Source organism: Hippopotamus amphibius, chromosome 8 (assembly GCF_030028045.1).
Source record: "Hippopotamus amphibius kiboko isolate mHipAmp2 chromosome 8, mHipAmp2.hap2, whole genome shotgun sequence".
NCBI classification, from domain to species: domain Eukaryota; kingdom Metazoa; phylum Chordata; class Mammalia; order Artiodactyla; family Hippopotamidae; genus Hippopotamus; species Hippopotamus amphibius.
In genome coordinates this window covers 116,305,959-116,332,382 of record NC_080193.1, presented here as the reverse complement: position 1 = coordinate 116,332,382, position 26,424 = coordinate 116,305,959, and the positions used below count along the sequence as shown (strand labels likewise).

General features: G+C 35.9%; 1 protein-coding gene across 2 annotated transcripts; it reads left to right on the top strand.

Annotated features, from left to right (window-relative positions):
• The first annotated feature begins 967 nt into the window (after positions 1–967).
• Positions 968–22,859, top strand: ZC3H15 (zinc finger CCCH-type containing 15). 2 transcript variants are annotated; one of them, XM_057746234.1, is made up of 10 exons: positions 968–1,180; positions 9,815–9,916; positions 14,162–14,273; positions 14,926–15,078; positions 15,535–15,626; positions 16,917–17,099; positions 19,046–19,132; positions 19,294–19,395; positions 20,131–20,254; positions 22,042–22,859. In XM_057746234.1, exons 1-10 carry the CDS (start codon positions 1,106–1,108, stop codon positions 22,230–22,232), a joined length of 1,221 nt encoding a protein of 406 aa, XP_057602217.1. In that variant the 5' UTR covers positions 968–1,105; the 3' UTR covers positions 22,233–22,859. The 2 variants fall into 2 exon arrangements, with proteins under 2 accessions (XP_057602217.1, XP_057602216.1); XM_057746233.1 differs by having other exon boundaries at positions 18,986–19,132.
• The last annotated feature ends 3,565 nt before the right edge of the window (positions 22,860–26,424 follow it).

Here is a 26,424-nt window from a genome sequence, read left to right as displayed (position 1 = left end):
AAAGTAATAGTCAAGCACTGCACATTTTTAAAAGATACTATTTTGGTTTGTACAAATATTAATGGGCCCCAATCATTCATCGAGTGCCTTTTCAAACTGGACCTACTTTTACAGCATCAGTGATACGTGTTTAGACGTTGAAGTTAGACTGCCAAAGTTGAAATTCCTGGCTCAGCCTTTAACATAACCTTGAACATGTTTCTTCTTTTCTGTGCTTCACCTTAAAATTCTAACAGTAACAACTTCTATCTCAATGTCTCTGTGATAACCAAATGAAATAATGTGTTAAGTGCCAACTAGTTTCTGGATTACCAAGTATTTAATGAAACTTGTTGACATGTGCTCTCCACCCTCAAACTAGATTTGGTAAACTTCACATTACAAAGAGGTTTTTAGGAGTCACCTAAGCACTTTCCTAAAACCTGAAATTAACGTGATAACCTTAATACACCAAAGAAGTTCATGCCAGGCACTCTTCAAATAAAAGGACACTTTTTCCATTTCTTCGTAAACCTTCACAATAACCTGAAGCTCGCCGCACCCGCCAGCCGGCGAGTACCCTGAAGGTAACTGGGTACCCTGACCTTCCAAGCGGCCTTGCAAAGCTGCGGCTGCTCAGTGGTCACCCAGGATGGCGACCACTAATCCAGCCAGCAGGAAAAGCCTCCACTCGAGGCGAAGATGGGCATGAGTCGCACATCCTCAGCGAAACAGAATGCGCAGGGACAACACAAACGCAGTGGGTTCCAACCCGCTCGCCCCAATAGTTACCAGGCCTACCGCAACCAAGAAAGGGCCGGGATTAAGCAACATCACGTGTGACGGGCGCTCATTTTCCCACGTCCCGTCCCCGCCCCCTCCTGGCTAGACCGCTGCAGAGGCGCACGCGCAACTCTGCTTCCGGGCTCCGCTCCTCGCTACCCACAATGCTCTGCAGCACCGACCTGTCGCAAAGGCCGCGTTTCGGCGGCGAGTGAGCGACTAGCTTTCCGTGCGGTGCGGCGGCGACGGCGGCGCGCGTCTTCCTCCTCCTCCTACCGCGGGGCCAGAGTCCCTGAGGGAGTCCAGCTGCGCTTAAGTCTGGCCGGTGCCACCTATCTCCGCAATGCCCCCCAAGAAACAGGCTCAGGCCGGGGGCAGCAAAAAGGCGGAGCAGAAAAAGAAGGAGAAGATTATAGAAGTGAGTACCCACCCCCTCCCCCACTCATGCAGCGAGTCCTCAGGAAAGCAGCCTCCCGGTTACCCGCTCCCCGGCTCCTGCTCGCGTCTTCCGGGGCCACGTGCCCCTCCCTCTGGCTCTGTGTGTCCGCAGCCCCTTCTCCAGCCCCCTGATGACGCTCGCTGCCTTTCATCGCTATAGTGACGCCGCCGGCGCCCCCACACCCAGCCTTTGCTTCTCCGCCCACACGACTCCCACCCCCACGCCAGTGCCCGCACAGAGTTGTGTCCTTCGCTGGTTACCAAAATTAGAGACGTTTCTAGGCTTGTGTTTTTAAAAAAAATAGGCTGAACTGCCTCGGACTAGGTTCTTTCTGGAAGGCCGACTCATTACGAGCCTTTGTGTTCCTTGTTTCTTATACCCATTACTTGGGAATAGTGGTTACTTCTTTCAGCGCAACAAGTTACTTCTTCGAGGCCTTCTCGATCCATTTCTAAAATGTTTCAAGGTACGTAAAGAGAGGTTTCTTTCATGCCGCAGCCCACCGTGTTGTACATGGCGCTTGTCACATATATTCTGAGTTAAATTAAGTTGAAAGACGTTTTAAGAGGGATTAGGTTTCACGTCACTAGCTGTGTAGAGTGCCGTGTTTGAGTTTGTTGTGTATATATATGTATACCTGAGGCTATAAGCCTTTTAATGAGAGAGGAACGCTTTTGATGTTCTCAAATGTTTTATATTTGTAGTCCAAGGATGGTATCAGTGAGTTTCCTTAAGAGAGTGAAACGTATTTGAGATTCGGTAAACGTATCCTATAGCCCCCAACAAGATATTTCTTCCCTCAATTCCTGCCATTAATCCTCATAATTAAACAGTTCCTCGTGTGCGTTAGAAGTAATTGAAAAAGCCATTACCATTTTCCTGCATAAGGTATATCTGAATAATTAATGGAGACCCTTTTGTGGAATAGCTAACTTTTTATCAGAACACCACCAAAATGCATGTTGGGAGTTTTGAAATGAGATGTTTGTTTATAAATGATTGTTATTTTTAATATTTAGTATTCACAGCGTTGAAAAATAGCATTGAAAGCCCTCAGGGTTTCGTTGTATAAACCTAATCAGAACTTTGTCAGATTTCACAAAATTTTTAGTCTGCTGATTGGTTTTAAGTAACATGCTTATTTTCTAGTAGCCTTGGCCAAGTTCCAACTCTGAAGCAGAACCTGTTGTGTTATCGCAAATTTGTGCTATTTAGAATTGTCATGAGGTAGCATAACCAGAGATTTGAAAATAATGATTGCCATCTTCACACCTGTGTCTGCTATACCTTTTGGAACAATCTGGACTCCTGGCACTTAGGTAGATTTCTGGGAATGGTGATGTGATGGCATTCGGCGCTATGTAAACCTAGGGCATTTTCGGGATGACATTTTACTTGTTAGCTTCCTTTACTGAGGTTGAATTAACGTGTTAGACCATGATGCAAAGTAAAACTCCCATATAGACATGAAATTAAGTATTACATGACAATTTAAGTATACTTTATGCATTATCGAGTTTTAACTATATACAATTTTTATTTTTAAATATTTATTTTTGTTTTAAGGAATTGTACGTGAAAGTTACTTATAGTATCCCATCAACTAAAAATGATAGTTATATTATGGATTCATTGATCTTGTAACAAGGTTATTTTTAAGGTAGAGAGACGAGGACTTGAATTAATGAAGACTGCCAAAGAAAAATGCAAAATAGGCAGCTGTATTCTTTAGCCAAAAAGTATTCTAATAGGTGAAATTAAGCCATTTCCCCCCACGTTTAACATATATGGTGAGCAGTTTGGTTTTTTTTTTCTTAAGGTAGTAAATTTTTTTTAAATGGCAGTGTGCTGCATAGATTTTGCTATCACCAAAGAGGAACGACAATATTGTAAATTGTAGGTTAAGTTATATCATTTTTTGTGAAACTGGCTTTATAGAGAATATTGTGTTATTCAGCCTGATTAGGAAACAGTATTTTCTATTTTGTTAAATATCATAGGTGAGTTTTTTTTAACTTACCTAAAACGCCAGCATGTCTCAGTTGCTATTGCAAGGGGTTGAGGAGAGTTAGAGCAGGCTTAGCTCCCAGCTTTTCAGTTAGATTTCATCCAGAACAGCACTTTATCAATTTTTGTGTAATTTGCACAATTTTGGATACTAGAAAGGATTTTTATTATCAAAGCCTTTAAAAGTTAAGATGAAGTAAAATATATATTTTTAAAAATTCTTTGCATTTTTTAATTTTTAAAACTTTTATATACTTTTAAGGTTACTTTCCATTGATAGTTATTAAAAAATGTTGACTATTCCCCGTGTTGTACAGTAGTACATCCTTGAGCCTTTCTTACACCCAGTAGTTTGTACCTCCCACTTCTCCACCCCTATATCCCCCCCCCTTCACTGCTATTCACTGGTTTTTGTTAATTCACTAGTTTGTTGTATTTTTGAGTCCACATGTAAGTGACACCATACAGTATTTGTTTTTCTGTGACTCATTTCACTTAGTATAATGCCCTCCAAGTCTACCCATGTTGCTGCAAATGGCAGAATTTCATTTTTTTTTGTATGGTTGAATAGTAGCATTCCATTGTATATATGTACCACATCTTCCTTATCCATTCATTTGTTAATGGACACTTTAGATTGCTTCCATATCTTGGCAATTGTAAACAACGCTGCTATGAACATTGTGGTGCATGCATCTTTTCGAATTAGTGTTTGGGAGGGTTTTTTGGATATATATCCAGGAGTGAAATTTTTGAGTCATATGGTAGTTCTGTTTTTAGTGACATAAAATATATTTTGCAACAATCACAATGAATGTGATTGAAACCCGGTTCATACTGGCTGTTGATCTCTATGACCATAATTTTTGTGGAAAAAATACTTCTTTATAGTTTAGATTTTGACATGTAAAAGGCTAATGCTTATTTAAGAGTCTGATTAATTTTGGAAGGTTTTATAGGAATATGACCTGAAATTCTAAGTTCATCAAAAATGGATAGTTAAGTAGAACATATACTTTTAAGTAGTACTTTTGAAGAAATCTTAAAATAGGTGATTGCACTACCTGCCTGTCCCCTCTTCTTGTACCTCTGTTGCTTCCACTGCAGCCACCATAGGCACTCACTGTAGAAGAACAGCAACATGTAGCTTTTGAGAACTTTAAGTAAAAGAAGTAAAAAGAGGCGTGAGAAGTGGCATAATTTAATGAAAGAAGCACCAGCTTGGGGCCATATAGACCTGCATTTAAGTCCCATATTTCACATTAAAATTTAAAATACTGTAGTTTTAGGCAAGTTACATGACCTGTCTGAACCACAGTTTCTCATTAGCAAGATGGGGCTAATTCCTGTGTTACAGAGCTGTGAGTTAAGTGAGATGACATGTAAAGTACCTGACATATGGTATATGTTCAATTAATGGCAGTTGTTAATTTATTAATATAAAAAGAACTAGTTAGGGAAAATAATCAGACTGACCTGCACTGTTTATACAGTGCTTACTTTCTGTCACTTGAAATAATTTCCTTATAGTGCCTGCGTTTTTTCTTTCCCTGTTTAAACTCCCCAAAACTTTATGAGTTCATTTGCATTTATAAGTATTTTCTTTTTGAAATGAGTATATCCAAAAGGGTTATGGTTCTGTTAAACATTCACACTGTTGTCTCAAATGGTATATACTGTTTGCTTTCTTTGGCTAAAATTTAATAACCTGAAGTCAGTTTTGGGAAATGGAAGGTTTGGTGGTGGAAAGAGGAGGATAGTCTGGGTTCAGGGCAAGCAAATAAAGGATGTCCAGCTAAGGCCTTGTAGCAGCAAGGAAGTAGTAACAGACCTAAGGGATAGGATCCAGGTGTGTAAAGGATGGAGAAAGAAATGAATCTCGTTGCCAGTGAAAAACTTCAGCCAAGTTCAACTGTTGATTACTTAAAGCTGGATTAACCAGCTGCAGAATATCCATTGTCCCCATAGACAACAGAAATATACTAGAGTGCATTTGGGGAGGAAACTAATGAGGTAAAACAGTGCTGGCCTTTGTTTACAGTAGTGTCCCAAAAGGAGGACTCCAGTTATCTTGGAGCACTATTCATTACTGACCTGCACTCCCACACCCTTCCTTTATTCAGACATCTTACTTAAGGAGTGGAGGCTGGCCCAGAAAAGAAGCAGGATTACTTAAGGGTGGGAAGGGGGAGAAAGTGTCAGTTTTAAGTGAAGTCTGGAGGTCACTGAGTGTTAAGGCTTTTGGAATCTCTGGAAGTCATCCTTTTCTTAGAATTACTGCCTGTTCTCTAAACTCCTTTATATTTAGTTTCTGAAGTCTGAAACACACTGCTCCTTATCAGGTAACCTTTGGGACCTTATTAATCTAATGAGGACCACTATTTCCCTAGTTTTATTTTAACCATGATTTGGGGATGTAACCTCCAGTCCTCCTATCTCATTTCCCCTGACCCTTAAATCCAGGTTTATCTTTAGGTAAGAGTCTGTCCTAAACTCAAGAAAAAGGGAAAGGAAGCCTTTTGGAGGCACTCTGAATTGCATACTATCCTAGTTTCAGGAGGTACTGTTGGTATATCAGGTCCACAATGTAATATTCAGAAAACTTTTTGTGTACCAACTCCCCAATAACCTAACTGGTTTCTCTGGGAAGTAGTTTTTCATGGTGGAAAGAACAAGGGCTTTGCTTGGAGTCATATATATTTGGGCCAGACACAGTTCTTTTTTTTTTTTTTCTTTCATAAATTTATTTATTTATTGGCTGCGTTGGGTCTTCGTTGCTGTGCACGGGATTTCTCTAGTTGTGGTGAGTGGGGGCTGCCCTTTGTTGCGATGCACGTGCTTCTCATTGAGGTGGCTTCTCTTGTTGCAGAGCACAGTCTCTAGGTGTGTGGGCTTCAGTAGTTGTGGCTTGTGAGCTCTAGAGCACAGGCTCAGTAGTTGTGGCACACAGGCTTAGTTGCTCTGTGGCATGTGGGATATTCTCGGCCTAAGGGTTGAACCTGTGTCCTCTGCATTGGCAGGCAGATTCTTAACCACTGCTCCACCAGGGAAGGCCCCCAGACACAGTTCTCAGTGTTTTGGGGAAAGGAAGGAAAAGAAACAAGCCATCTACAAGTAATAAATTTACACAGCTCCTTTAATTCTCTCACTGAGATGAGTATTATTACCCTTTTTGCAATTGAGGAAAGAGAAACAGGTTAAATAACTTGCCCAAGGCTGTTAAGGCGGCAAGTGGCAGAGTCAGGATTCTGGCTCCAGAGTCCTTGCTGTTAACCGCTGTGCTCCACCTCTTTGCAGTAAGTCTTTTGACTTTCACAACAATCTTAAGAGGTTAGAGTGAGACTAACTTTACAAATAAGAAAACTGACAAGGTAATTTGCCCAGTTCTGTTTGAGATTAGAATTTGGGCAGTCTGACTCCAGAGCTTATACTTTTAAATCGTTACACTGTACAGCCTGCCCGTTATTAGCAGTGTTTCAAAAGAATTGTTGAACATTTCTGAGTTTCAGTGTCTCCATTTACAGAATGAGATGATAGTATATCATATGATTGTTAAGAGAATTCAGTAAAGTATATATTCAGGAGCTTATTTAGTGAATGCTAGATATATGTATTACTTATCTCTGGAAAAAAATTTCCAAGTTCTAACCTAATTAGAGGCTTTCAAAAACACAACTCATTATCTCTTTAGACTGGTTAATTATGTGCTAAAGCAGTGTGATTAAACCTGAAAAACTGTTTTTCTTCTGGAATATGGAGCTTACACACCTCTTCCAGAAGCTGTTGTCATGAGTACTTTCTTTTCTAGCTGGCCAAGTCACCTTAGAGGATTTTTTCTTTCCTAAATCTTCATATATCAGTATATACGTTGCTATTGGCCTTGTTTATTCGTGGTTTGCTTCTCCTGTATGGTTATATGTGGGGCATGAGTTGAACCCCAGATATGCTCTCCTCTGGCAAGGCATATGTACATGGTGTTGCACTTCAATCCTAATGATACTTTTACTTAGGGTTTCCCATCCTCTCATGAGACCTCACTTTTTGTAAAGGAAAGTATGGCATTTCACACTTGGTTGCTGCATGTGATCATCTCTCCATAGGTCACTTTATCCTTGACCATCTTTTCTCCTAATTGGATTGCTTGTTAAACTCTCTTCTCTATAAAAACAAGGAAAGCAAGCTTTAAGAAAAAAAAAAAAAACCCAAAGCAGAGAATATCAATTTCTACAGTATGTACCTCCTACTACCTTTTTTTTAATACACATAAGCTGTAGGAAATTCATGTAGAATTTTGTAATATGATGTGATATTAAAACATAGGCATTTAAGTAGGGGAAACTGAAAAGTTTTGGTGTATGGATGGATGTAGGTGTGATGAATAAAGAGCTATTCCCCAATTAGAAATAATCTTTCAGAGCTAAAACCCTCTTGAACTTTGTGATCTTAAGAACATTGAAAGATATGTTTTATTAGTTTTTTACATTTCCAGCTTGTCCGCATAGGTATGTAAGTATTCTCTACCTATAATAACTTTCTTCCCATTACCCTGTCCCTTCCTTTAGAAATAATATCCAAAATAAAGGCTTTAAAGTAGCCACTTAATGTATTTGAGATTAATGCCTCTCAGAGGATCCCAGGTGACTTTCAAAATTTAAGACCTTTTTTTGCTTCTTCTTCCTTTTTGAAATTCACTTATAAACAAGAGTATGAGAAAAATACAAACTGCATCTTGAAATTAGGAGACATCTATAATTTTGAACCCCAGCATATGAAGATTAATAGTGGATGAATGAGTTGGTTAACTGGCTTAGTAGAGCAGAACAGTTGGGCCTGAGTGCCCACCTAGGAGTGTGGCATTTAGAAGCAAGTGGATTTGCTCTGCAAAAGCTCAGGGTTGAGAAGTACAAAGTAATGCAGAAGGCAAGTGACTGAAAATGGGGTGGGGGAGGGGTGTTGGTTAAAAGTATAGAGGTAGCTGATAGTTCTTATCTATTACCCTTGTGAGAAACAGGGTGGAGGGGATAAATCAAGAAGCTCTCTGCTTCTGTAACTAATCACAAAGGATGTGGGAGGTGTGATTAAAGTGTAAGCCTGGAAGGGGCCACTGAGGAGTCTGTGTAGTAAATTAAGAGACACCTTCTCCCACCTGCTGTCTTCTCCAGTCCTTTAGCCAGGCTTATTGCTCTCCTAGCTAGAAGATCCTTCTCCAGAGAAACAGAAAAGATAGGAAAAAAGACTTCAGATACCAGTATTTGGTGGTTTCCTGACACTTTATTCACCTTATAGTGAAGCTCACTCAGTCAGCCTTCCTGTGTTAATTTCTTAGGGCTGCCATAACAAATTACCACAACCCAGGTGACTTGAAACAACAGAAATTTATTCTCTCACAAATGTGGAGGCTAGAAATCTGAAATCAGGTGCAGGTAAGGCAGTACTCCCTCTGAAGCCTCTAGGGAAGACTCTTTCTTTGCCTTTTCCAGGTTTCTGGTAACTTCTGGCAGTCCTTGGCATTCCTTGGCTCTTAGCTGTATCACTCTAATCTCTGTGCCTCTTTCTTCAGATTGCTTTCTCTCCATATCTGTGTGTCCTTTCCTCTTAGAGAGTTACAAGTCATTGGGTTTAGGGCCTACTGTAATCCAGTATGGTTTCATCTTAATTTATTACAGCTGCAAAGACCTATTTCCAAATAGTCACATTCCGAGGTCTGGATAGACATGAATTTGGGAACCCTATTCAAACTCACTGCATCCGCCAAATACACACACAGTTGTGCAGTGGTTTCTAAATGTTTTTGTACTGCATACTTACTAAATATGAGTATATAGTTAAAGACCACCATTAGTGCCTTGCACATGATGAGCATTCCATAAGTGATAACTGCTATTGTATTAATAACTTTCCCAAATTACTATTTAATACTCCAAATTTAAATTGTGTTGCTTTTTAGTTAGGAATGCTTCAATTTTAATATTTCCATTTTAGCAACAGCTAGTAATGTATACATTTTAGTAGTTTGAGTTCTTTAAATTTGTTTTGAGAGGATAGCTATATTACCCAAAAAACCGATCCTGAACTTAATGTATCTTCTTAAGCAATATTCCCCAAAATGTGTTCAATAGTGCATAATCCTTCAGGATGCTCTGAGCAAAATGCTTTCTGAGGTAAAATAAGATTTGGAATTGCTGCTTATTTTATCCCTTCTGGTAAAAGGCTCTCATATCTCATGCTTAAGAATTAAAAAGCCTGTTAAATAAGTATTTTCCTAAACTTATTTGACCGTTGAACTAATTATCCTATTGTAACAACTCTGCACATACTTTGATACTGATATTCTGAAACACAATTCAGAAAAAACATCATAGGCTAACAAGTTAAGTGACCTTAGTTTTAAGTATGTATTGAATCCTGAAGAATCCTGGGTGGTGTTTTGAGGTCATATGTTTCCTTGACTTAGTGTTTTAGTATTTCGCATGTCTGTGTATAGCATAAAGAAAGAATAATTTTCTTACCAATAAGTAAGTGAAAGAATGATTTTTAGATGAGTGAAAAAATAGATAAGAAATTAATATAAATTGCTAAGATATTTCAATACTTTTTCTCATGTAGGACAAAACTTTTGGTCTAAAGAATAAGAAAGGAGCAAAGCAGCAGAAGTTTATCAAGGCTGTCACTCATCAAGTTAAATTTGGGCAACAAAATCCACGTCAGGTAAATAACTTAAATTTCTGCATTTTCCTCATATGGATGTAATACAGAGTTGTTGCAGTTAAAAATGTTTGATATTGTAGTTGTTTCAAAATGGAATCCTACTCTATAAACTTTCCTGCATCTTGCCTTTGTTACTCAGCAATACCTTTTAGATGTTCCTCCAAACCGTTTTGATATAGCTCTAATTTATCCTAATGGCTGCATACTATTCTATGAAATGGATATACACTATCCACCCATTTCACTATAAGTAATCACTTTGTTTCCAGCTTTCTGACATTAAGAACAATTGTATAAGAAATATTCTTGTACATGTGTTTTTACATGCATTTGTGCTTTTATTTCTATAGCATAAATTATCTGGTGACATGTTTCTAAGTAACGGGAAATGGATTTCTAGTTTTAATAAATTTGCCTGATCATTTTCCATAGAGATTGTAATACTTCACGTTTTCATTTGTCGTACGTGAGTTACAGGGCACTAAAGCTCTTTTTAATTTTTCCCTATCTGATTAAGTATAAAGTGATACCTCATTTTTACTTTCTCTCCCTTACTCCTAGTGAGTTTGAGTACGCTTTCATAAGCTTGTTGGCTATTTTGGTTTGTACTTCTCTGACTTGCCTATTTGAATCCTTTGCTTTTTTGGTTGTGTTTTTTGTCAATTTATGAGAGACACCTTCTGTCTACATTATAGATAATTCATGATGTTTGTGTTATATTTTTCTGTACAACAGTTTTTAGTTTTTGTATTGTCAGGTATGTCTAGCTTTTCTTTTATATGGTTAAAAGGTCTCCCCTGCTGCTAGAGTCTGTGTTTTTTTTCTCGATTTTTTTTCTAATTGTTTTATTTGCACAGTCTATAATTTATCATATAAATTAATTTTGTATGATACTAAGTTCATTTCTTTTCAAATAAATAGCCCCTTATACCAGCCAGCATCGTTTATCTCAGTGAATTGAAATACCCCTATTGACATATATTAAAGTCGCATACATGTTCAGATCTATTTCTGGATTCTCTTTTCTGCTCTGTTTATTGTCTTTTCCCTGAACCATTATCACATTGATTTTGATTGTAGTGAACTAGTAGCATATTCTGTTAGCTGTTAAGGTAAGTCCTTTCCCACCAGATGTTACTCCTTTTCTGTTTTTCTTGGCTGTTCTTAGGCATTTATTTTTCCATATGAATTTTGAAATTATTTTATCATTTCGCAACTCATTCAGAAAAGTTTAGCTCCATTTTCTTCAAATCTCTGTATTCTCAGTTCTTCATTTTATGTAGATCTTTACTCACTTTATTGAGTTTAGGATTTTATAGATACTGGCCTTTATTTTAAAAAGTACTTTTTTCACCACCCTATCTCCTTTTCCTTAACTTTTGGATACACTTTTTTTTTCCATCTGAAAATATCAGTATATATTTGTGAGATGGTTAACATCTATCACTGATGCTATCTATAAATTAGTGCCTCCAACACTCTTCTTTCTTTCTCTTACACAGTTTGACTCTAGAGTCAAAAGCTTGATCTTCCACACTGCTGACTTAATAGCCTAGTCTCGTAAAAATGTATGCTCAGGCCTTGGAATCAGATCAACTTGAGTATGCATCCGCCTATCTTATTTGTTACATGATCTTAAATTATTTAGTGACACTGGCCTTTAATTTGTAGTATAGTGAAAAGGCAGTTACCCTTGTAGGTTTCTGTGGTAGTTAAATGAGAAGATAGTGTAAATCTGGTGGCATAATATAAGAATTCATTTAAAACATGTCCCCCTATTTGTTTCTTCCAGTGGGAAGTGTATTAACTGGTAATTTCAAATTTCATAAACCTGAGAAAGCCATAAAATGTGTTATAGTTGCTAGGCTTGATAGTACATTCCGTAATGTATTTTTGATAATTTCTTGGGTACCTGGCCTTTTATCTGTGACCTTGAGGTATCTAACCACCATACTTAACATTGGAAATGAGCAGCAGTCTTGCTGTTAGAGCCAGGCAAGAAATGCCTCACCCTCAGCCCTGTGCTGCAGAGGATGACCCTACTCTGTGTCTTCTCCAGACATAACTCTCCCACACCAGCTCAGGGCCAGTAAAGGTCATTTACCCTAAATCCATCTAACTGCCAATATGCCTGAAGTAGTCAAAGGGAGGAAATGTGCTAGGAGTATGGACAGAGCCTTGAGCCATACCATGTCCTCCTCTGCACCTTCTATTTCCCTGCACAAAGGTGGTGGGATGAAACTCAGGGTGGGAAAAGGAGGAGCCAGGGATTACCTCTCACTTTACTGCCATGCTCCAGTGTGGAACTCCATGGAACCTAAGCGTTTTAAATTTGAAACTGTCCTTCCAGGTCACAAGGTATTTTGTCAAGTAGGGGTATAAACCATACTTTACCATTAGTTTGATTTCTGACTTAAAAATATTTACAGAAGTGGTTTGTAGGCATCCATTGAACTCTTGCTCTGGGCCCCACAAATGTCTCAGATGGGCCTAATGAGCAAAGAATACTTTTTTTAAAAATAAAGTGACTTAAATTTTTTCTTTTTAGAAAACTTTTCCCATTTTTCTGTTTAAACACATCCAACCGCATGGTCAAAGTCAAGACTGAGTGCCTTTAACTTAACCCTATTACAGTATCTGGCCAGTCCTTCCCTAAAATTTCCTCTTCCTTTAATACTTTTTTGTCCTGGATTTCTACCTATTTCTTTGATGTTTCTTAGTTCCTTTAACAGGCTTTTTAGGTTCTGTTGCCTTGTTTAATATTAGTATTCTTCAGGGAGCTCTTCTCTGCTTTTATCACTTTTTTATGCTGTCCTTGCATAATCTTATACACACCCAGAGTTTACTTACCTGTAAGCAACTATTTCTAAAATCTTTATCTCAAAACAGACCTTCTCTCATGGAATCAAGATGCATGTCCAGCTGCCTTATAAATAGCTCCACCTAGATACCCTGTAAGCATCTCATACTCAGTATGTCTAAAACTGAGCTGTCTCCACCTCCTGCCCTGAAACCTCTTCCTCCTGTATTCCCTGTCTTGTTTAACAACACTAACCATGCAAATGATAATCCTAGACTCCTCCCTCTCCTTATACTTCATATCCAGTCACTTAGTCCTAACAGTTCTACCTCCGTAAGAGCTCTCTTTCCCCTTTCCTCCATCCTTGCTGCTAGTGCCTATTTTAAGCTCTTGTGCTTTCTTGCTTACAGCAATTTCATTAGCCTCCTAATTTTTGTTGCCTTCATTTGTGGACTCCTTCTAGACCACCCTTCACAAAGTTGTCATTGTGATCTTTAAAGAATACAATCTGATTGTGTCACTAGCTTATTTTAAACTCTTGAGTCTTATCCTATCACCTATTGATATAGTCCAAATTTCTCATTGATGTGTCTCATACCTTATTCATATCTTTGCATTGGTTGGCACTCTCTGCATTTCTTTCCCATGAAAAGAATTCATCTGTAAAGTATTAGCTCAGTCTAATTTTCTTAGGCATATAGGCATTCTTTGTTCCCCGAGCACCATGTGTTATATTATAGTTGTTGACATGTCTGTCTTCCCACTAGATTCTGAGCTTCTTTAAATAAGCATCTTTGTCTTTTCATCTTTGTATTCCCTGTCATCTAACATAGGACCTGACATATAAATGTTTGGATGAATCCTCTAATCATATTAGGTATGTAAATTGTGTGCCTGGAGCTGTGTCATATGTCATGTTTGTTTTGTTTTGTTTGATCTCCCACATTCACCTAGCCCAGTGCTTTCCACAAGGGTACTTATAGGTATTTTGGTGGGTACAATTCTTTATTGTGTGGGACTGCTCATTTCAGGATGTTTGTATCTCTGATCTTCAAAATGCATCTACTTGTTTCTGGGGAGTGGGTTGTTGTCACAAGAAGGAATTCCCAGGTGAGAACCATTTGCTAAAAATGCTGGGCATGTAGCATATGCTTAATAAATGCTGTTGCTGTAAGCTTTTGAATATGCTTATAACTTGGCATGGTACCATTTATAGATTTTTATAAAAGTCAGCTGCTACAAAATTTAGCAATTTCATTTAATAGTTTAACCACACCATTTAATATATACTGGAAAGCCATTGTAACACTGTTAAGAAGTAAGAACTATGTACATGTAATATGCAATTGTCTTTGTTATGTTAGTGATATTATATATTACTGTATAGTAAAAACAATTGCATTATATGAAATCAAATTTACATATTATACCTGGGAATATTATAGGTAGCACAGAGTGAAGCTGAAAAGAAGTTGAAGAAAGATGACAAGAAGAAAGAATTGCAAGAGCTAAATGAGTTGTTCAAACCTGTAGTTGCTGCTCAAAAAATAAGTAAAGGTAAACTAAATTTCAGAAGTGTAATTTTTATCAAATGTAATTTGTATTATGAAACTCTTAATCTGTTTTCTTCAGATTATAAGCCAATTGTATATGCTATGAAAATGACACTCCCTTTGTTCAAAATTATACTCCCTTTGTCAGAATTATCTGTTCCTTTATATATGTGCATAGCTATGTTGTACAACTGTAAGTCCAGCCATTAGCCCCCCACTTAAGGGAAAATTAAGGATTTTGGCAGTCTACTAGTTGATTTATAATGTCCAGTCTTTGGTAGTGGGCAAAGCAAACCTATGATTGTAAAAACTGTAAATCGCAAACTCTTAACAGTATACCTGCATTTATATTTCTCTTTTGCCTCCTGCCTCATTGACTCCCAACTAGACAAGTGACTGTAGAATAACCTGTGTGTTTGCTTGGTTTCCCACACCCGCTCTCTTTTTTGGTAAGAATAAAGGAAATAAAAATAGATATGAAATGCTATTGAAAGAACTTAGAAAAAGTGTCTTATTATTCACTTCTATATGGTATTTTCCTCTCACACCAGTGATAGAAGACAGCAAGTTAACCAAAAGTAATTATATCTCAGATAAAAGCTATACTTTGTTATCTGGCAGATTATAATACAAATACCATATGCTACTTGACATAGGTGCAGATCCCAAATCCGTGGTATGTGCATTCTTCAAGCAAGGGCAGTGTACTAAAGGAGATAAGTGTAAGTTCTCTCATGACTTAACTCTGGAAAGAAAATGTGAAAAGCGAAGTGTTTACATTGATGCAAGAGATGAAGAGCTTGAAAAAGGTACTTTTTTCTTTTAAGATGTTTTCTTAAAAGTCAGTGTATATTACTTTCGGTTTGTTGTCACGAAGATATTTAGTAGCTTGCAGACTATTTCAGTCTTAGTAGAACTGTGTTTGTCCTAAAGAATAGTTGTTTGTTATTGTTGTTCATAAAATCTGAATTTACCATATTACGCCTTTTGATTAATAAGTAAATGAAGATGTCTAAAAACAAGTGGCTTATTTTGTATTTGTCTCTTACCCTTTCTTCCAGTACTACCTTCTCATTTGCCTAAACTACTTAGATTTTGGTGAATAATCTCACAACAGTGTTTATTCCTACCTTTGGTATTTTAAAGGAAATATGTTAGGTCATGAGTATTATAATACAGCTTTCCTGTGTAAGGATATACACAGTGTGTTTTGGGGACAATAGATAAAATTACAGTATTTAGTCTCCATATCTCTTTTTATTTAGATACTATGGATAATTGGGATGAGAAAAAACTGGAAGAAGTAGTGAACAAGAAGCACGGTGAGGCGGAAAAGAAAAAACCCAAAACTCAAATAGTATGTCCTTTTCTTGAATTGAGTTGCTGTGGTATTTATCATTAGGGAGAATTATGTGGCAAGGTATTTGCTGCTGTTATCTACTGGATTATTTTTTAATTTATTAAATCTTTAAATAAAGATAAAGTGAATCAAGCTTTGTTATTCAAATTTACAGGTGTAAGTTATACAAAATTAGATTCTTGTTCAAAAATGACTTGAAAACCATGTGACTTAAGTCCTTCAAATGCCATTTCCTAAGGGGGTTTTACTTTCTCAAATGTGGATGAACCCTCATTTTCAGATAAGAATTCTTTATTTTTTGGTGCAAAACAAATGGAGAACTATTAAACTAACCCACTTAATTCATAACTTATTCTGTTCTTTTTTTTTTTCCAAGATAGGCTTGCTTGATTTATTCTGAATAAATATGCATTATTTTTGCAGGTACTTTCATTTACTTATTCTGTTTTAATGGTAGGGAGACATTAATAAATCATGAGGGTGAAGATACTGTTACATATGAATTACAAAATGAGTTTTTAGTAGATAATGGTTCTGGTATCCCAGGAAATATGCTTTTAATAATTGGTGCCTTTTTATTTCTCAGACCCTCCATTCATGTCCACATATTTATTCTGTAGTAGTTACCATGAAAAACGTTGCTGTGTTAGAAAGATGCTAAATATTGTTTTTACTTACCTGTGTTGTATTCTTTCAGGAAAAGAATGTTGCTTATTAGTTAATTTTTCCTTCTTATTTGTAAAGCATGTTACCTAAGGCTTCAGTACAGTTGCATCTTGCACCCATTCATGTTTTAAAGGGTCACTATTCTTTGTGTTTCTTTTGTGCCTTGCTCCCTTCTTAGATGTAAGAAATTGCCTATAATTTCAGGTAATTCAAATAGTGTTTGTATCTTTACTGAATGTGATTAGTTTTTAGGAAAGATCAAACCAAAGCAAAGCTACTGGTTTTATTTTTTTGTAACCATTTTTATTTTTTCATATTTAAAAACCAGACTTTTGGATTACATTTACAAAGGCTAGATGGCAGCAAATCCTTTATATATAATTCAGTTTAGAACAGGGTCAAAAATAGAAATTTTATGCAGATCCTCTCTAAAGGAATTTACCATTGTATTACATATTTTTAAGATTAATTTATATTTACATTTCTGCACACAAGGTGCTCCTTATGTAAGTGGTTAGCCTAAAAAAGATGAGTTGAATGTACTTGTTCCATATTCCTCAGCATTTACTTTGGAAATAGACCACACTGAGCCACTGATTGTGAATGATACTGTCTCTGTAGGTGTGCAAGCATTTCCTTGAAGCTATTGAAAACAACAAATATGGCTGGTTTTGGGTATGCCCTGGAGGGGGTGATATTTGCATGTATCGTCATGCACTTCCTCCTGGGTTTGTCTTGAAAAAAGATAAAAAGAAAGAAGAGAAAGAAGATGAAATTTCCTTAGAAGATCTAATTGAAAAAGAGGTAACTAGTATCTTTTTCCTACTATAAAACACTAAAGCAGTATTTGTGAAATTCTACTATTTACCACTTGGGGGCAATAGCATGTTGTTATGAAAGGGAAAAAATATTATGAATTTTCCTCACCGCTGCCTTTTTATTTGATTATTATTATATGTTTAAAATATAAACCTAGCCATAATCATTAGCCAATTATGACACTAATTTTATTTATTTATTTATTTATTTATTTATTTATTTATTTTTTAAACAAATTATCTTTATTTAGGTAAACCTAAGTCTCCAGTTCATCAAATGATTTTGGTGGTTTCTTCTGAGAATTCTTTTTTTTTTTTTTTTTTTTTTTTGGGGGGGGGGGGGTACACCAGGTTCAGTCATCTGTTTTTATACACATATCCCCGTATTCCCTCCCTTCCTTGACTCCCCCCCTCGAGTCCCCCCCCACCCTCCCCGCCCCAGTCCTCTAAGGCATCTTCCATCCTCGAGTTGGACTCCCTTTGTTATACAACAACTTCCCACTGACTATCTGTTTTACAGTTGGTAGTATATATATGTCTGTGCTACTCTCTCGCTTCGTCTCAGTTTCCCCTTCACCCCCCGCCCCCTCCCATACCTCAAGTTCTCCAGTCCATTCTCTGTATCTGCGTCCTTGTTCTTGTCACTGAGTTCATCAGTACCATTTTTAGATTCCGTATATGTGAGTTAGCATACAATATTTGTCCTTCTCTTTCTGACTTACTTCACTCTGTATGACAGATTGTAGTTCTATCCACCTCAGTATGACACTAATTTTAGGATTATAAAACAATTTTTTAAGTACTAGCCACTGGCTTATCAAATAAATTGTTTCCATAAGATTGATACACTGGTATATCAATTTATGAAAATGCTTAGTCAATATTCAGAATGATTGAACTTGACCTTTTAGATATTTTTCTTGGTATGTTTATTTTTTCAACTATATATTTTATCATCATTTCTAGACGCAAAGACAAAGACTCTTCATCTGCTCATTTGTGGTTCAGCACAAGAGTTTTATTCTTTGAGCTAGCAGATGGGGTTACTGAGTTAGCAGATAAGGCTCCTGGCATTGACATGAAAAAAGTTGAAATTATTGGAAGTTCAAGATTTAGGGTTGCACACTTCAGACTGTATCCATTTTGTCTTGTCTTGGGTAATCTAAGTATGTTGTATATATGTCTAATGTTGGGATTGTATGCATTTGTTCTTAAAAGGACATATTTGGTGTCTCACGTAGGAGGCAATATACTGTGATAGAAAATGTAGACTTCGGAATCAGATATATTTGGGATTACTGTTTGTATCCCAGTTCTACCACATATTAGCTAATAACCTTTGGTAAATTTTCCACCACCCTCCGTTTACTTAATTGTGGAGATGGATGTGTTAGCATATGTGTATAAAGTATTTAGCATTGAATACCTGGCAGATGTTCAGCAAGTATTATTTTTCTGTGTATTTATTACTTGATTATTGGCCCTGAGGAGAGCAGATGGTGCCTTTTGCTTAGTTTTTTTCTTATCTCTTGAGGATCACAAATGAAACTTGGATATCATCACAGTGCTTTTTGTATTTATTGTTTTTAGCAATTGACTTATGTTAAAACTTTCTCGTGACAAGTTTTACTCACCTTCAATTTTGAAAAGACATCTAGCTGAGGGTACTGTATCTTATAATGTTTAGAAATGTTTGTATCTGTGGACACTCATTTTGTGTATTGCCATGTAAAGTGAAAATAAATCAGTTTGTTCTGAATTTAATGTCTTCTTAACAGTTATAGGCAAGGACTTAATTGAACTAAGAGAAAACTGTTAGATACTATCATAGATGACTTTAGGGGGAGAAAATTAACCTTTTTATCTTTGCAGCGTTCTGCCCTAGGTCCAAATGTTACCAAAATCACTCTAGAATCTTTTCTTGCATGGAAGAAAAGAAAAAGACAAGAAAAGATTGATAAACTTGAACAAGATATAGAAAGAAGGAAAGCAGACTTCAAAGCAGGGAAAGCATTAGTGGTATGTCTCAAACTCACCCAAATAGATTCTCTAATCTTTCATTTTATAATTTCTGTATTATGCAAGATTTTGTCCTTATTTAATTATGTGTATGTCTAAAATCAGTGACCAAGAAATGTTTGAATTTTGTCCTGAGTTGATATACGTGTGTATTTGAATAGATCAGTGGTCGTGAGGTGTTTGAATTTCGTCCTGAACTTGTTGATGATGATGATGAGGAAGCAGATGATACCCGTTACACCCAGGGGACAGGTGGTGATGAGGTAAGAGGAAGCTTTGTCGCTTCATTTTCTCATGTTGATTGAGAGAAACAATAGAGAGTGACATAGAGCAGTATAGTTAAGAGTACCAACTTTGGGGCCTTGGTTCAAATCCTGACCCTAACTTGGGAAATTAGCTACACTCTAGGCCACCACCCTCATGTGTAATACAGACATAATGATAACCCCTACCTCACAGTGTTGTGAATATAAATGAGTTAAAAAGTTTATATTTATTTATAGTTCTTTATAGAACAATGCCTAATATATAGTTAAATGCTTATGTATATTAGCTGTAAAATGTTTTATACTCCCCCTAAAAGAAAAAAGGTTTTTGTTTAATATTTTATACTAAAAAAAAGTCATGAGACAGAGACACTAAAAGGTACAAAGAAGGGAGCTGGAGACAGCAGCAGAATTATTTGGTGATAGAGAGACTTAGTATTAGCAAATAGCTTTTCATTTTTCATATGGTTATAAAATTCTGACTTCTGCCTTTGAGTTGAAAGATTAAAATATACTCTATATGTAAAAATATGTCAGAGGAAGAAGCTTCAAGTATGGCATTGCTATTTTTTCAAGAAGTTTAGAAAAAGTGAATTTTGGCAGTAGTCATTTGTTTTCACTTGGCATTATTAATAATTTTGTTTCATTAAGATAAATGTCAGAGGTAAAGGGCAAGTAATTTATGAAAACTATTCTTATTAGTAACACTTTCTTTTCCATGTGTTTTTAAAGGTTGATGATTCAGTGAGCGTAAATGACATAGATTTAAGCCTGTACGTCCCACGAGATGTAGATGAGACAGGTATTACTGTAGCCAGTCTTGAAAGATTCAGCACATATACTTCAGAAAAGGATGGTAAGTATGCTAACTTTTGTGTGATTCTAACAACTAGGAAGCTGTCTAAAGGGGGTTAGGCCAGGCTTGGCAAACTTAGATGATGTGATGTGGCTGTATATAAGAGGGGTAAATAGTGTAGGCTGTGGAAATGGGTGGCTGGTTGGATATTGAAGCCATTAACTGAAATTAGAAGGCGACAAAAATGAGTTTGGAGTGTAGCTAATGAGTTCAGTTCAGGACCTCATGAGTATGAGATATTTTGATTATCAAAAGTGGCATTGTCTAGGATACTGTGTAGACATTACCAGGAGGAAAAGGTTTGAAAGTCATCTGCATTGGTAGCTAAGAGTGAATGAACTCACCCAGACACAATATATAGGATGAGAACAGCCTAGAGCAGACTGCAGAAAACATCAATGTTTTAGAGTAGTCAAAAGAGAAAGAGCTTGGGAAAGACTGACAAGGACAGATAAAAATTAAAGAGTTTCAGGAAGATTAAGTAGGATGAGAAGTAGAAATATTTATTTAATTGTGATTAGTGAAGGAATAGGGTACACAGTTTTCATTGGCACTGCAATGTAGGAATGAGGAGAAAAAATAAGTACAGAGCACTCACTCTTAAGAACTTCGATGGGGAGACATGGTCACGAGAAGGGCCTTTTAGGATATGGGAAATCTAAAAATATATCTGTTGGCCAGAGAAACAGGATCTGGGAAAAAATGAAAAATTAAAGATGAAACAATATTAGGTATAGAAGCAAGATCTGGAAGTATGAGTAATGAGTTCAGTTAAGAGTAAGAATGGAGGGCAGGCTAGCTAGGTGTATTTGGAAATAAGGATTGCTGATACAATTTATATGTAATTGTGCCTTGAGTGAGGATTTGAAGAAAAAAGTAAAAGTGGCACGTTGCTGTGAGAGAAAAAGGTAGACTACTTATCAAGGCAAAAGTTGAGAGAAAAAAAGCTAAACCTTATCTTTACAGTAAAGGAATACAAGTTATAACTTGAAAAACTGGCCTGTTCTCCTGAGATTTGAGAATGCTGTGAGACTGTTGTCTTAATGACAACCTGTAGACTGTTTTGCTTCTTTGAGAAGTAGGGTTTTGTTGATAATGGGCACCATTGCAAGTACCTCAGAGGTTATAATTCCCAAGAATTATCATCAGAGATGTTTGAAATAACTTCAAATTAGGCTATTAAAAATTCTGTGTGTTCAGTATTGGTGTCATTGAACAAAAGAGGCAGCATTTTTGTTTTCTCAGTCATATAACTATAACCTGAAAGGAAAAGTAGCTGCATAGCCCCAGGGTTTGGGGTTTTGTTTTTGTTTTTGTTTTTTTTTTTCACAATTTGATGACAAGATGAAATGTTCCTGCATTCACACTCATTTACAGCATTGCAACTAGTGTGACTTAATTACTATTTGTAAAACCAAAAGCTAACTAGCTGCTTATATCATGAACAACTTTTTGATTCATGATCATTTATTCAAACAAAATATGTGGAAGTTGACTTTAAAAATGTAATTGTTGGGTCTTGTAGAGAACACAAACTGATATAAGATAAATCTTGTCCTCAAATGTATGAACCATTAAGCAGTCAAATGTCTATGAAAGACATGTTTTATAGGTGTAGGTAATTGATACAAATAAGCTCAGAAAAAGAAATATCAGTTCTTATTAGAGTAATTTTAGGGAAGGCTTTCATGGAAAAAGGAAAGGAAATATATCAGTGTGACTGTCTGTTGCTAATGGACTAGTGTTTTCTTTTTCTAGGCCTTATTGATTTCAATTTTTATTTTTAGAAAACAAATTAAGTGAAGCTTCCGGAGGTAGGGCTGAAAATGGTGAAAGAAGTGATTTGGAAGAGGACAACGAAGGGGAGGGACAGGAAAATGGAGCCATCGATGCTGTTCCTGTTGATGAAAATCTTTTTACTGGGGAAGATTTGGATGAACTAGAAGAAGAATTAAACACACTTGATCTAGAAGAATGACACCAAACAAGTCAATGAAAAAATTAAGCCAGCTCAGCATGAGTTGAAAATTGACTACATTAACTTTTTTCCACCTAGAATTCTTCAACAGGATGTTTGTTTCCCATGCTGATTCTGGAGAGCTTACTCTCCTCCAAAAAAGGAATATTCTTCCTACGTCTTGTCTTCTGACTTTGGCTACATCTCATAGTAAGTTCAGAGTAGTTCATGATAAATTAAAAATATAATGGTCATTGCAGAAAATGATTGTTGTAACTGTCCACTCAAATAGGAAGTGTAACTGCTTTTCCAGCTTTTGATTTTCATTGGGCATGTGTTATTACAAGGACAACATAAATTTAAACTACCCCTCATTTAATGCAGTTTTTAATGAGTGATTTTATTTCCTTTGTATTTATATGTTTAAAAGACTGCCTAAGATATGAGCCTGTACTTCATAAAAGAAACTGCATATGCAGATTCAGTATTGTATATCTTGGGACAATTAGATGGACATTTAAAATGAAACTTCATTAATCTGACAGGTTCAGCTGCAGTGCCCTGTGTTAAACTGTTTTGAACTATTCCCTTTTCTTTTTTGCCAATAAAGTTGTAAATAAAGACCATGATAAATTAAAATCCAAGTACGGGCTTTTTTTTTTTTTTTAAGGTTTTTTTTCTATGAAAGTTTTCTTATTTCTAGCTTGAGAATTTTAACTAAATATCTGTTAACTATCACAGAAGGCACAGACAACTTAAAGGGTTCTCTTAATACTGATTACAGGACTGTGTAGAGTGCTGATAGCACTACTATGAGTTTAGTAACACCAAGTACTTAGCCTCAAAAAGAGACCATAGGTGATGTTATATGAAAGGGTAATTACTGAATTGATAGCTCATCAACCTAATTAAATATCACCTACAGTTGAATCAAATACTACTTAAGCATCATTGTGGAGATCCATGGTATTATAATAGTACATGATAAAGTTTACTCTGAGAGAGGGTAAACAAATCCACCAGAAAATGGGGGGCCTTTGATGTTGAGATACCCTGAATTATTAGGGTAATGCATTTAAAATGCACATAACTTGCCAGTAACATATTTAATACTAGTTATACCTTTCTATCATTTTTATGTAAGTATATTTTCAAATATTAATACAGTGTTTCTTTTGTTATTTGCAAATGTAAATGGATTTTAAGGCAACTAAGATAATAGTACTAAAAGGTCAGTTGATCTGGGCCCTAATTAACTTCTGCCTCAGATAAATTATATGATTTTTAAATCTCTGAACCTTAGTTTCTTCGTCTCCATAGAGAAGTTAAAGTGCTTCTGAATTGTAAAAGCTAAGAAAATATGATTGTAGATCTTGTTAATTGATAACATCAAAGTTGGTAAAGAAACTGAGTTCCAGGGTATTCACTACTAGTACCATAATTGACATTTTAAAAATGTAGAATGTCATGAGCCAAATTTCCCATCTACAGTGGAAGAGTGTGCTTAAATACTTTCTATGAAAGATTTGTTTCATTCTTTCTATTAAAAAGTTTTAAATGTTACTTATGCTTTATTTAATAGTGAAACATTTTCATTTTAAAGTATTACTACTTTACAGCAAGCGTGTGATTTTGAAAACCAAGTTTTCTTTAATCAGTGAGTTAAAAGGAAAATGCTACATTGTGGAGGTACTTTTCAGTACCCACAATTCTTTAAATTTAGGACAGCCTTCATCTGTCTTGCCTGTAAGTGTCTTCCATTAGAGAAACAATATATGCTCAGAGAATGCAAAACATTTCAATCTGAAAAAATCAAAATGCAAAATTAAATTTGCTTCTAAAGTAACATATACAGGCATACCTCAGAGATATTGAGGGTTTGGTTCAGACCACTGCAGTACAGGGAAATATTGCAATAAAGCAAGTACACGAATTTTTTTGGCTTCCTGGTGCATAGAAGTTATATTTACACTACTGAAGTCTGTTAAGTGTGCAATAGCATTATGTCTAAAAAACAATATACATTCCTTAATTTAAAGATATAGCTAAAAAATGCTAACATCGCAGCTTTTAGAAAGTCATTGTATTAATATCAAAGATTGCTTATCACAGATCACTGAAACAAATATTGTAATAATGAAAAAGTTTGCAATGTTGAAAGAATTACCAAAGTGTGACACAGACACACAAAGCGAGCAAATGCTGTTGGAGAAATGGGGCTGATAGACTTGCTTAGTGAAGTACGATAAAATGCAGATATTGCACTTTTAACAAATTGAAGATCTGTGGCATCCCTGCATCAAGCAAGTCTATCAGTGCCATTTTTCCAAGTGTTATTTTTAAATTAATGCTGTTTTTTTAATGTTTGGTTTTTTAGATGTAATATTGCACGCTGTTGCCTTCTGCAGGAGGAGAAATATGGCTTTGCACTTATTTCCTTACAGTTTGTAAATGAGATCATTTTCCTAAACATTAGAACTTTTTATTTTCTTCTTAACATCTAGGAGATTACATCAGCCTACACTGTTTTTATCCTATACTCTGTAATGGTTACAACCTATAATGATCCCAGGTTTGCTAAAATCTTTCTAATGCAAAATAGTTAAATTATGAATTTTAACTTATTTTTTGCACAAATGATTTACATAATACTGTAGGCCCACCATGGATGGACTGATACAAAATTGTGTAATTGTTGTACCATATATTTTTAATATTTGAATTAGTCCATTCTAACCGTTAAGTGATTTAGAATGTGATAAAAATGAAGCTTCAGGATCACACATTTAGGTGTAGCAGCTCATTAAGAAAGCATTGCATCCATCCTCAGGTTTTAACAAAGTGCACAGAGGGAGTTTGTGACATAAGTTTAATACAGATAATTAATAGTATTATTGTATGAGTTCTATCCATATTCTGGGTAGTGAACTTTGTATAAGGAACTTTCAGGATCACAGACTACTGCAGACTACTCCTTTATATATTATATATATTAAGTTCAGGTCTGTAGTTCTGATACATATACTATTATGTTAAAGCTTTCAGGTACTGAACACGTTGTTCCTACTGTATGAACTCATATACATGTTGCAATGAATGTATCACAAGGAATACCATATGATAGGTAGGTGGACTACCAAAATCTTGTGTTTTGAGTTTTTGTCTTTTTTCAGGTGTATATCCCATTGGTAATAGCAGTGTTTTCTTAATAAAGATAATACCTTGTTTCTTGATTAATAAAAACTACAAAGACAGAAATTAGAAGTCCACAGCATTTTAACTTTAAACTAAAATTTAGCAACATCCACAGAATTTCATAACATCTTCAGAAATAAACCTGAATGACAGTACAAAATGCATTTCCAAATACTTCACCCCCCCGCCCCCATTTTAATGTTGTGTGTTTACCCTTCTACTGTTCATTGCTTTCTGTTGACAGGCAAAGAAGAAAGAATTAGCTTTTATTCATTCAATTAACAGCTATTTTTGTGCCTTTTCACAAATAGGACACTTCTATTAGGCACTGTAGATAGCATGAACTTTGTGACTTAGGTTAAGACTTGGTCTGTGCCTGATTTGAGTATACATTTTAGGAGGGGGATGTCACAGCTGTGTAAGGCTATGAAATATGAAATAGCAAATACCTAACTGTTAATAGGAGTGGCTTTTCTATCAGACTATATGCAAACTTTTCAGCCATTTTGTATTTAAATTTCATTGGTTTTGGTTTTTTGGGTTTTTTTTAAATATTTTAAAATGTCCTTTGTGAAGGTAACATGATGGACATTTTTCAGGCACAGGTGGTTTTTTATGCTTGGTCCCCAGAGACATATATTTCTGTGGTAGCTGATCTGGTTTTGAAACAGATGTATGTAAAATTAACTGGTCCTTACAGACTTAAGCACTAGGACTTAGTTTCATTAGCCCTGTCTAGTTAGCTTTATGCTGTAATTCAGAAGACCATGAATACCTAACCACTTTTTTGGCAGTTAATCTTAAGAAGAGAGGTATACCAGTGTGTTCAAAGGACCGTATATATCAGTTTCGTTCTGCATGTGCGCCTGTGTCTGTTTTTACTTATGGATCCTTTAAACTGTGTATTTCAGTGACAAAGATCATCAGTACTACTTTTACCACTGTACATGTTTTAAGAATTTTGTGACGATGTTACCATATTTAATTGGTAGTTATTTACTTTGAGTAATTTTGTTTA